We start from the raw sequence: 12,619 nt of genomic DNA on the forward strand, positions 1-12,619 counted from the left end.
GGCACAGACGCTTTTCTGCAAAAAGTGCTTTTGTGGAAAAGCATCTGTGCCAATCTAGATGCCCTGTTCCGAAAATGCTTTTAACGGAAAACTTTTCCATTAAAAGCATTTGCGGAAAATCATGCCAGTCTAGATGTAGCCCTGAAGTTTAGAATCTGGTCCAGATTCCCATTTAAAGCCTATTCCCTAGCTCTACAATGGGTCACACCAAAACCCTCGACCACTAAATTGGATATGCAGCTTTTTCTTCTTATAACTTAAACCAAGGGTATGTCTACACAGCAACGTTATTTTTGAATAATGGCCATTATTTTACAATAACTATGCGAACATCTACACAGCAATTCCATTATTTTGAAAAAATGTCAAAATAATGGATGGCTTATTCCGACTTCTGTAAACCTCATTCTATGAAGAACAATGCCTATTCTGAAATAGCTATTTCTAAACATGGCATGTGTAGATGCTCCATTTCTGCTATTTCAAAATAGCCCCTCACCAGGTCCATTCCTAGGGCTCTAAATTGAGATAGCTCATCTACATTAGGGAGCCTGCCTCGGACTAATTTTGAGGCTTCCCTGCAGTGTAGATGTGCTATTTAGAAATAAGCTATTTTGGAATAACCATTCCGGAATTGCTTATTCCAAAATAACTGTGCAGTGTAGACGTAGTCCAAGGAAAGAGCTAGATAGTGCAAGGAAAATGGATGTGCTGGAATGGGATTGCTTCTCATAAAACCATACAGAAGAAACAGAATCACCAGGCAGGTGAAAGTGGTTGGCTGGGAGCATGTTCCTCCTCTGGAACTGTCCTAGCCCCAACCTTCCCACCCCCAGGTGCCGTTTAAGGAGCATGAGGGAGGGGGCTGGAGCTCCACTCCCATCTTCCCCTATGTCAGTGAGCAAGGGGAAAGTGCACATTTGCTGCATTCCTCACTCTGGCTGGGGAGTGCTGGAGCAGATGAACCTGGCCCTGTCCCAGCCTGGGGACATGCACCCCTCCCCTGGCTGTGCCTGCTGGAGCTGCAGAGGCCATAGAGAGGGGCTTCTCACCTGGCCCTAAGCTGCTGTGGTGAGAAAGGGCTGAGGTTGCCCTCTCTTCCAAGAGCAGCCTGCATACTGAACGTCTCATCCCCAGTCCCACCACAGAGCAATAAATATTAATTTAGCTAAGGACCTGAGCAACATCAGATAAATCTTCTAGTAGGTTCTATTATATTGGAATTTGGGAGTGCAGATCCTGATGCAGTATCAGGGCCATAAAGGTTCCAGTTTTCCCTGAACCATAAAATTTCCCAGTCCGATGGGAATCTTATTAACTCATGCAAATTTGTGGGTCCAATTTAGAGGGGATGAGGAAATATAGCCAGTACTTTCATAGTCCATGTTTTCTGGGTAAGTAATTGTTGCCTTTTTTGCTCATCTTTTGTCTGGGATATTTGCAGATGAATGTGATACCTGCCCTAGAAACAGACATTTGGCTGCCATTGTAACAATGCAAATATGATCTACCCAGTTCTTATTTGTTTGCAGAACTGTACTAATTCTTTATATGCCTTCCCTCCCATTTAAAGCATGATCTCCAGTGCCTTTTTTTCCTTTCTTTATAAGCCAACCAAACAACACGCAATGCTGGCAGCGTAGGGTGGCACAAGCAAGCCTCCAGTAAAAGCCCAGTGTGCTTGTGTAATGGAAAACTAAGGCACTTCAGTGAGGGCTGTCTTCTACTCTCAGAATGACTCATGTACATCTGAGTGTACAGTTGGTCCCTGGAGAAATAGATTTTCATTTTAATCTTCTAGGGAAAGGCGAGGAAAACTACAGTAAGGCGAAATAATTACAAACAAATCTGAAAAATATTTTATGCTCTTTTTCTCTGGGAAAAGTGACTTGGAAAATGTTTCTGAATATGTTGGTTGTGTAGAACTTTTGCAATATCCAGCATGTATAATCAATCTCAGGCTCTTTTTTCAAGTTTCGTTGTGTATTTACACTGTCGCCAATAGTGCAGCACAGCTTTGGTGATTGAAGAATTCTTCTATCAACTTGCTGCATCTACAAGGGGGTTAGGTCATCCTACACCCGTCACACAGGGCACACATTTTCCACATTTCTGAACATAGCTAGGTTGATCTAATTTGTAAGTGTACATCAGGCCTAAATGTGCTAGCAGAAGGGAGCATTTCTCAGAACAGGGCTTGTCTTTACCTTATGCTATGAAAATATAGAAGCCCTTTGTAAAGAAACATACATCAAGCTGTAGTATAAGAAAGAGATTGGTAGCAATAAGGGACTTAACAGCACAAGTAGATGCTTTGAAAAATCTTTCCCTGAACTTCCATAGGAAATTCCAGTTAGGGAGCTGGGTTTTTAGAAACAAGCAATCTAAAGTCTTTTTTACTGATCTTGACTTTCTGGTTAATTTCTTAATTACATTTATCTATGAGAAGCTACCAGAATCATGGGAGGCTTGAAGCCAAATTAGAAAGAAAGCCCTACTATTGTACTTTAGAGGGAAGTGAATTGACTAGGGAATTTGTCTGTGGCATGATTCTGATAACAGCAAGCACTGTTACCTTTTTCTTCTTGTATTCTTTACATAAAAAGCACATGCTGCATGTCAGCAGCATGTGTGTTAGCCAGTAGACAAACATTCTTTTGCGTGGTGCTGGGACCCTTCTTCTCTGGCTCTGCATTCAGAAGGCTTCCTATAGATAGCAAACTCATTGAACTGAATCTTAGAGGAGTAGCCGTGTTAGTCTGTAACTTTAAAAATGAGTGGCTCCTTAAAGACTAACCAAAATCTATAGAATGATGAGCTTTCCTGGGCAAAACCTATATTGAAATGAATTTCGTGGGCAAAATCCGTAAGTTAGTTTTTGAATCTGAACAAATATTAATTAGTAAACTTTTGGGGACAGGGTCATTTTGTTGGTTCTGTGTTTGTACAGTGCCTAGTACAATGGGGTCCCTGGACCAAAAATAATCAACTTTATTTTGCTCATTGTTCACTGAGCCCTAGAGTTTAGGTCTTGTTGGGGACTTTTCATCAATATAATTACAGACTATTTCCTCCCACTCTTTAACAAAAAAATAAATATTGATAAAAAAAAGTTTAGAATGACAACATGGGGTGGGAGGGGAGACAAAAGAATTATATAAAAATAGGATATCTAGGGAAAAGCAGACTCATTAGAAAAGATGACTAGAATGATCGGTGGGGCTGTATTTCATGTACCACCCCATTTAAAGTGCCTATGTCATGGTTTAAGAGCCTCATCATGGGAATCCAAGACATCCCTAACAAATTATTCATTTTCAGATTGGCCATATAAATACCTCACTCTTTTCCAATGTGGCTACTTTTACAGTTATTTGTGTCCTGGCGGCACTGTTCTTTATCAAGAATACAAAATGGCTTAGGTTGGATAATAACAAATAAAGCATGATGAAGATTTTGTGGTTAGGGAACAGCTCAAAAGGAAACTTGGACTGTGACTGATGATGTATTGTCTGTTTGTTTTTCTTTTATCATCATCATGGAGCCCCCAGTGAATAAACATCCATAGGAATTTAAGCTGGGACATGTGATCAGACATTTTAAGAACCTGTACATGATTTTTTCTAAAGTTACTATTTAGATGTATAACACAACCTTTTCCTCTTTGAATCAGGAGCCTAAAGTGTAAGTGAAATACCATCTATAGATATGATAGGAAATTAAATAAGACACTTGTATTCTTGTAGTTTTACATGAAATATAGTTATTTGTGCATTTTAACCTTTTTTTTTTAACCATACATTTTATTTTAGGTAATGGGCCTCCTGACAAACCATGGTGGTGTACCTCACCAGCCCCAGACTGATTATGCCCTCTCACCTTTAACTGGGGGCTTAGAACCAACTACTACTGTATCAGCGAGCTGCAGTCAGAGATTAGATCATATGAAAAGTTTAGATAGCCTGCCTACATCACAGTCCTACTGCCCACCAACTTACAGCACTACAGGTTATAGTATGGACCCTGTCACAGGATACCAGTATGGACAATATGGACAAAGTGAGTACCAGGTGGATATTTATGTTGTTTAATAACTGGGTCATATTCTTAGTAAGTTACTATCTAGTTACGGCATATTTTTCTTTTTGTAACAAAGGAAATAAGGTTAGAATCAATTCTCCCCATGACTTTTTCTTCTCTTCATAATAGAACTATGTTTGCTGCTACGATAACTGATTGTTCAAGCAAGATTTCTGGTGCATAATTATTTTCTTAAGTGATGTCAACAACATCTTGATGTTATTAATTGTTGAGACATGAAACCTGATTGCCATTAGGTAAAACATAAGGGTTGTCCAAAATGAAATAACCACTGGCATTCCAGTATTAGAAACACATGTTTTTAATGAGGTCAGCTCAAGAACCATTATAGTCTCTAATCCCAGATACATAGAGTTTTGTCAAACTTGTCCTAGGCATAAAAATATTAGTCCCTTTCCTTTGATATATTTGTATTAAATATGACAATGTCAACCTGTAGTTGACATTGCCCCTTGCTGTGAGGTTGTCACAGCATGACTTAAAAAGCTTCTTTTGCTTTTTTACAGGTGCCTTTCATTATCTGAAGCCAGATATTGCATAAATGAACTGTCCACTTCAAGTTAAAGCTTGTCGGGTTTCTGGTCTCACTCCAGTGCTTGGATGAGAGGGATCTTCTCACCAAAATGCAACCCAATCTGGGGCAATCACAACAGAGATATAGGATCGGTATGTTCTTTTCTCCAGTCATTGCTTTCAATAGACATGTGGACACATTGGATGTAACAGTTCAGAAGACAAAGACCAAGAGCAATAAAAAATAAACAGATACAACACAGTTCAGCGTGGGCAGGTATAAAAAATGCTGAAGCATTTAAAAACACTGACTGACAAAGCATTCCATTTGTATGTTGCTGAAAAAGCAGGCATTGATTCCGACGAGCAAAACATTCTACAGCTTATCAGTGAAGCTCTGCAAACTCAGACTCATCTGACATCCAATGCTGACGTCATTATAACTTTAAAATTGCTCAGTTTCTGAAGCATGAGCAGGAGAACATTTTAATTTTACACACTGGAAATTGACATCAAGAAGAAATGTCATGGTCTGTAGGAAGTTAGGGTAGATGTAAAAGACTTCCAGAACAAGTTCATGGCTGTCTTATCATTCTTTTGTAATCATGTTGTCAAGAAATGACACATACGAGTTTTGCTTTACAATGGATGAGCTATTGTGTAACATGAAGAGATTTTTTTTTTGCAATTTATGTGTGCGAAGTTTCCCTAATCCATGTTACATTCTGAAACAAATAAGGAAAAGGAAACAACAACAACAAAACAAAGTGGCTTTGATTTCCACAACTGCCTAACAATGTGCAATACTCTGTACCTCACCCAAGCGTTGGGATCATTCAAAGTGATATAGGTAAAACTATATTTTTACAGGTACTTTTATTTTTGCAGGACATATTTCATTATGATAAAATGCAGAAGTGGTGCAGTCTGCAGAACAACATAATCTGGCTCACTAGTCATGACCATGTTCAGGAAACAATACTTTTTGAAATGATTACGTTTACATTCTTTTTGAGTGACGTACAGGACATGAACAGAGCTGTCCTTGTATCTGACATGTACTTTTAAATTATACAGTGATAGCCAATATAGAAAAAATAATAATAGGAACCAAGGTTTACATAAGTTTGTGTTGTGACATTTTAGAATGTCAATAAATTTGTGCTTTGAAATTTAAGAGGAACAGGAAGATGGAAGGCAGTGTTATTTATTTCCTTTTATTCTTGGAACAATGAATGAGGTAGGACACATACATTCCTTTTAGCATTAAGGACTATGAAGTAGTGAGATAGTGAGACTAGGTGTAGTACAGAGATTAGTTCACACATTGCTCTTAAAAGGTGATGGAACAAAAGAAATATTATCTTTGTGTTGCAACCTCTACCAACAACACGCGTGTTGTAAAAAAATGTCTTTCATGTAAAAAGTGCAGTAAATATTTACTATTTATAATGAATAAACAGTTATGAACACTCACAAAGCACTAATTATTTTTGTCTAAACTGTGGTGTTGTGCTAAATAAAATGATGCATTTTGACCTGGATATCATGAAGGGAAAAGACAGGATATCTTCAATTCAAATTGTTTTTATTATTTCAGCACGTTGCACAACTTAAACACAGAGCCAGCCATAGTCAGCCTATGAATCCTGTGGGGGTTCAGGATGAGAGTTTGGGGTGGGATTGTGAGGTTCAGGGTGGGGGTTTAAGATTTTGGGTCTGAGTGTCAGGTATGGTCGGAGTATGAATTTAGGGGAGAGAAAGCAGCTCTTTTGTGACGGCTTTACAAAATTGAGAGTCTTAGTTTGTAATAGTTTTGCAATTTATATGCTAAAACATATCTTCCTCTAGAGAAGAACCAATCATTCTAATTCAGTATTCCACAAGTAAAGCTGATTGAAAGATGTAGAATTTATTTTCACAAAAAATGCAAATATTTTAGTTGAAATTTCAAATGTACGATTTTCTCATTCATCTAGCACGAGGGTTGGCAAAAAAAATAGCATTGTATTTTGGGAAAAATGAAGATTTTTTTTTACGTTTAATTAAAAAATGTTAATGAATTTTTTTAAATGAAATGTAACATTAAAAAAATAGAATAATGGAGGAAATTCTGCCACTCTAGGGGTATGTTTAGGCTGCATCCCTCTGTTGGCAGAGGGATGCAGATTAGGCAGGTTGACATTGCAAATGAGGCAGCGATTTAAATATCCCGTGCCTAATTTGCATAAACATGGCCACCGCATTTTGCCGACTCAGCACTTTGTCAGCAAAAAGGGGCAGTCTAGAGGGGGATCTGTCGAGAAAAAAAGCTTTTTTTGACAGATCCTGTAAACCTCCTTGAAGGAGGCATAAGGGATCTGCCGACAGCGGGATGCAGTCTAGACATACCCTAGCATACTTAAAAAAAACCACGTTTTATTTCATTGCAAAGAGTGGGTGAGGGAGAAGGAAAAATACTGTGAAATAAAATTTTAAAAATCCTGGTTATTCTATAGGTAAGTAACAATGACAGTAATTACATCATTGCTTCCTCACATATGCTACTCTTGCAGACCATAGAATTACAGAACTGGAAGGGACCTCAAGAGATTTTCTAATCCAGTCTTCTGGACTCATGGAAGGACTAAGTATTATCTAGACCAGTGGCGGGCAATAATTATTGACTGGGGGTCACTTCAGAAATTTTTGAAGTGGTCTCGGGCCATCCTGGAAGGGACAGGGCCTCAGGCAGAACTGTGCTTCCCCACCAACACACCATGATAGGTCTGGGGGTGGGCGAGCATGAAGCATGCCAAGTTTTTGCTCCCCCAGAGAGAACCATCAGCTGTTCTGAACATCTGGCAGTTTTGCGGGGCCCCGGGCAGCATACTTCCGCGGGGCCCCCCCTTTGCCACGGTGCATGCATGGGGCTTTCTGAAGTGCGGGGCCTGGGGCGGCCGTCCCGTTCGCCCTGCTGTATATCCGCCCCTGCCTGTGCCCTTGGCAGTGGGAGGAGACTTTGTATGCTCCCCTCTGTTGCTCCCAGGTCAGTCAGGGCCTGGGACTGGGGAAGGGGAGCACATGAAGTCTCTCGCTCCCTGCCCCCGCCCTACAAGGGAGCACCACACTTAGAGTCAACTGACAGCTGAGCAGCAGCTAGCGGTTGACTGCTGAACCCCTTGCAGGGCAGGAGGAGACTTCACCTGCTCCCCTCAAGCCCTGATTCGCCTGGAGGCAGGGGAAATGCACAACGTCTCCTCCCACCCTGCCCCCATCCTGCAAGGAATGTGCATTGCTTGGAAGCACCATGCCTCTCCCAGGGTGGGAGGAGACTTCGCCCGCTCCCCACACCTCCAGGACTATCAGGGCGTGGGGGTGGGGGAAGCGCGCAAAGTCTTCTCCCGCCCTGCCAGGAGGGCTCAGTGCTTCTAAGTTCTGTGCACTCCTTGCAGAGCGGGGCAGGGCAGGAGGAGACTTTGCACGCTTTTTCCTGCCCCCAGGCTCTAATTGGCCTGGGGGCGGGGAGAGCAGCAAGGTCTCCACAGGCCGGATCAACTTGCTTGGCAGGCTGGATCCTGCCCATGGAGGCCCTTTTGTCCACCCCTGATTCAGAACATCACTGTCAGGTGTTTGTCTAACCTGTTCTTAAAAAACATCAGCGGTGCAGGTTCTACAACGTCCCTCGGCAATTTATTTCAGTGTTTAATCCCCCCGACAAAAGTTTTTCCTAACGTCCAACCTAAACCTGCCTTGCTACAGTTTAAGCCCATTGCTTCTTGTCCTACCATCAAAAGTTAAGGAAAATAATTTTTCTCTCTCTTCCTTGTAAAAATCTTTTAGATATTTGAAAGCTGTTATCACGCGTCCCCTCCCGGTGTTCTCTTTTCCGCACTAAACAAACTCAGTTCTTTCAGTCTTCCCTCACAGGTCATGTTTTCTAGACCTTTAATAATTGTCTTTTCATCTTCTCTTGACTTTCTCCAATATGTCCATATCTTTCCTGAAATGTGATACCCAAACTGGACACAATACTTCAATTGAAGCCTAATCAGTGTGGAGTAGAATTGATACATTAATTCTTCTGTTTACAACACACCTGCTAATACACCTCAGAATAATGTTCACTTTTATTGCAATAGTGTTACACTTCTCACTCATTTTTAGCTTGTGAGCCACTACGATCCCTCCCCCCAATCCCTTCCTACGTAGAGTACTTTGTGTTGGTCCTTATTGAATTTTACCCTATTTACTTCACATAACTTTTCCAGTTTGTCCAGACGATTTAGAATTTTAAACTTATTCTCCAAAGCACTTGTAATCCCTCCTCCCTCACTGACAAAAATATTGAACAAACGCAGACCCAGAACTGATCCCAGCAGAACCCCACTTGATAAGCCCTGCCAGCATGACTGAGAGCCACTGATTACTCTCTGGGAATATTTTTTCAACCAATTATGCACTCACGTTATATTAGCTCCATCTAGGTTGCATTTCCCTTGTTTGTTTAGGAGGTTGTGAAATACAGTATCAAAAGACTTAGTAAAATTAAGATAAGTCTGATGGATAACAGGGAAATGGTATGTTAAAAGAAGCTATTAGGTTCATTTGACATGATTTGGTCTTGACAAATCTGTGTTGACTGTTATTTATCACCTTATTATCTTCCAGGTTTTTGCAAATTGATTGTTTAATTATTTGCTCTGCTATCTTTCCGGGTACTGAAGTTAAGATGACCAATCAGTAATTTCCCCAGTTTTCCTTCTTCCTCATTCTACAGATTAGTACTATATTTGCCCTTTCCTGTCCTCTTAAATTTCTCCCATCTTCCACAAATTTATTTGAGTATAAGCTTTCGTGGACTGGACCCACTTTGTCAGAGGCGTACCCAGGAAAGCTTATGCCTGAATAAATGTTAGTTTTTAAGGTGCCACAGGGCTACTCATTGTTTTTGCTAAAACAGAATAACACATCTATCTCTCTGTAACTCGTCTAAGTTTTAACTTTTTCTTACCCTATTTTAGTCTCTGATTCTACCCCATGTTCACTGGCATTCACTGTGCTACAGAGGCACAGACTTACTCAGAGACCCAGGGATGCTTGACCCCTGCCCTGTCACATGATTCCACCCTCTCTCAGGCTCCAAGTCCCACCTCTTCCTAGCCTTACTCCTTCTCCTCCCAGCATCTCTTGCACACCACAGAACACCTGGTCACAGCAAGCGGAGACACTGGGGTGGAATGGAGGTGCTGAGCGATGTGGGCTGCCAGTGGGTGCTGAGCAGCCCCTATTTTTTTCCAGAGGTGTTCTGCTCTGGAGCACCGAGGGCACCAGCACCAATGTTCCGTTAGATGTTCCATCATTACTAAACTTGGAGAAAAATGAAACAAAGTCATTTAGGATTTCTGCCATTTCCTCATTTTCTGTTCTTGTTTTCTTCCCCCGCTTCACTACCTGCCCTTGGTTTTGCTCTTGCTTCTAATGTATTTGTAGAATGTTTTCCTGTTACCCTTCATATCTCCAGCTATCTTAGGCTGTGTCCAGACTACATGCCTCTATCGTCAGAGGCATGTAGATTAGACACATAGGCAAAGGTAAATGAAGCCGCGATTTAAATGATCGCGGCTTCATTTACATTTACATGGCTGCCGCACTGAGCCGACAAACAGCTGATCAGCTGTTTGTCCGCTCAGCGTGCTAGTCTGGACGCTCCCCTGCCAACATCAAAGCCCTTTGTCGGCAGCCCCGTTATTCCTCGTGGGACGAGGTTTACCGGGGCTGCCGACAAAGGGCTTTGATGTCGGCAGGGGAGCGTCCAGACTAGCGTGCTGAGCGGACAAACAGCTGATCAGCTGTTTGTCGGCTCAGCGCGGCAGCCATGTAAATGTAAATGAAGCCGCAATCATTTAAATCGCGGCTTCATTTACCTTTGCCAAAACAACAAATCTACATGGCTCTGTTGACGGAGCCATGTAGTTTAGACGTACCCTCAATGTTGTTCTGTGCCTTGGCATTTCTAATTTTGTCCCTACATATTTCTTTTATTTGTTTATAATGATCCCTTATAATTTGACCTAGTTTTCACTTTCCATAGGACTCTTTTTCGAGTTCCCAATCATTAAAGATCTCCTGGTAAGCCAGGGTGGTCGCCTGCCATGTCATTTTCCAAAGTCATGTTAGTCATTAAGATGAAGCACCACAAAATCTCTTCCATAATTCTTATATTTCAGCGCTATCCTCTCCCTGGTGCTTCTCTTGATCAGTCACTGTCACTCTGGGGGATCTGTCTGTGATTTCTTTCTTTTCTCCATCACTAAAATGCTGATGACAGGGCACTTTTCTGACTGGAAGCTGTGACGGCGTGTCAGGGAGCCCCCCCAACTCTGCACCCCCATCCGCAGCAAGATGTGACTCTGCCAGCCAGTAGGATAGAAAGGGTTTATTGCTGCTCCGCAATACAGTACAGCATAGGACCGATGCAGGCATAAGAGGGTAGGCCGACAACCCTAGTTACCTTGGGGAAGGGGTTACAGGCCCCTGAACCCCCCTACACTGGTTAGTCTGCTCCCTCCATGCTTCCCCACACTCCGACTGCCCCTTCTCCAAGCCACACCCTTCCTTTGTTCAAACCCCTTTCCTGGTCAGGTGAGAACTGGTTGGGCCATGGTCTACGTAACATGAGGGCCCTCAGGATGATCCCCCGCTGGGCAGTGCTTACAGATGCAGGCCAGTTGGGGTCACCCATAACCCACAGCCCAAGCATAGCGACCAGTGAATGCCCAATCAGAGTGTATAGCACCCCCCTACATCACAGAAGCTAAAAGGCATTTGTGCTGACTCTATCTTCATTTGGTCTGTCACCTGGCACTTGGCTCTTTGTGCCTAAGCAATTGACAGATTCGGGCAAAGCAGGAGAGCTAGAGCAAAATGGCTGAAGAGAAAATCATACATCAGCCTTTAAAACAAGGAATTGGGATGCAAATTCCTTAAGGAAAAGAGGAGCAGGGGACATAGAGGCTAAAATCAGGAATCTCCTCCCTACATTCGGAGACTTATGACATTCCTTCTGAAATGCTTGGCAGAAGTGACAACAAGCAGTTGGGTCCTTTCTATCGCTTGGGTTAGACTAGTTTCTTGTTTTAGTTATCTAAGCCAATATGGTTCCCCCCGTCACTTGGAAAGTAAAACTGATACCATCTATGAACATTGCTGCAGTTTGCTTGGAGATAGTAAGTCTGAGAGAAAGATTTTTGTCCATACAAATATACTGGTTACATATGGTGTAATATGGAGTCCATTCCTGGATTCATATGTGCAGCAGGTGACCAATCAATTATTTAATAGATACCAGAACTGAGAAGCATTTCTAATGTAAAGATGGATCAAGAGGATAACCATGACCTTTCAGAAACTATATGCTCTTTGGCATCATCCAAACTTTTCATATTTCATTGTTTTAATCGTTCATTTTCCTTTTTCTCGTAATTTCTATGTAGAGTCACCACAAGAAATCCTTATGTCTTGGTACATATTTGATTTGGTTTCTGTGTTAATGCCCCTTTACTTATTTTCTTTTATTATTTCTTTTCAAAAAGCTGCACTGGTTATATGTTTTATATGGTGTACATTTTCCATTTTTTTTCTGCGTGGTAATATAAGGGTCAAACTAATCTATATTTTCCAACCATTTTTGCCCAGTAGTCTCTGGAAACCAGACTTTTAATCTGGAACCAAATGCAGTATTTGAGATATCTCTCTGTGGGGAGTGCTGGCAAATGTTAATTTATGTGTTGGTCATAAAGAAGCTTTCTTGAGATACAAATGATTGTTAGCCATATGAAAGTCAATGAGAATCAGGCACCTAACAGCAACTTATGTGACTGAAAATCCGTGTGTGTGTGTTTGAGAGAGAGCGAGAGAGAGAGAGAGAGAGAGAGATATTAGGGCCAAATTTTCAAAGGTATGGGGACTTTCAAAACCATGCAGTCCCAGATTTGTAAAGGTATTTAGGAATTGTTGCACTCAA

The 12,619-nt window shown here is 41.6% G+C and overlaps 1 protein-coding gene across 2 annotated transcripts in view; it reads left to right on the top strand.

The window, feature by feature from the left end:
- The window catches only part of PAX3 (paired box 3), a 115,112-nt gene extending 109,743 nt beyond the window's left edge, over positions 1–5,369 (top strand). For both annotated transcript variants that reach the window (XM_006134835.3, XM_006134834.3), the window contains exons 8-9: positions 3,813–4,059; positions 4,608–5,369. In XM_006134835.3, coding sequence (XP_006134897.1) covers positions 3,813–4,059; positions 4,608–4,642 — 282 coding nt within the window. In that variant the 3' untranslated portion in view covers positions 4,643–5,369. The remainder of the gene's footprint in view (positions 1–3,812; positions 4,060–4,607) is intronic.
- Positions 5,370–12,619: the final 7,250 nt, after the last annotated feature.

The sequence above is a fragment of the Pelodiscus sinensis genome, chromosome 10 (genome assembly GCF_052426305.1).
Source record: "Pelodiscus sinensis isolate ZL-2025 chromosome 10, ASM5242630v1, whole genome shotgun sequence".
Lineage (NCBI taxonomy): Eukaryota > Metazoa > Chordata > Testudines > Trionychidae > Pelodiscus > Pelodiscus sinensis.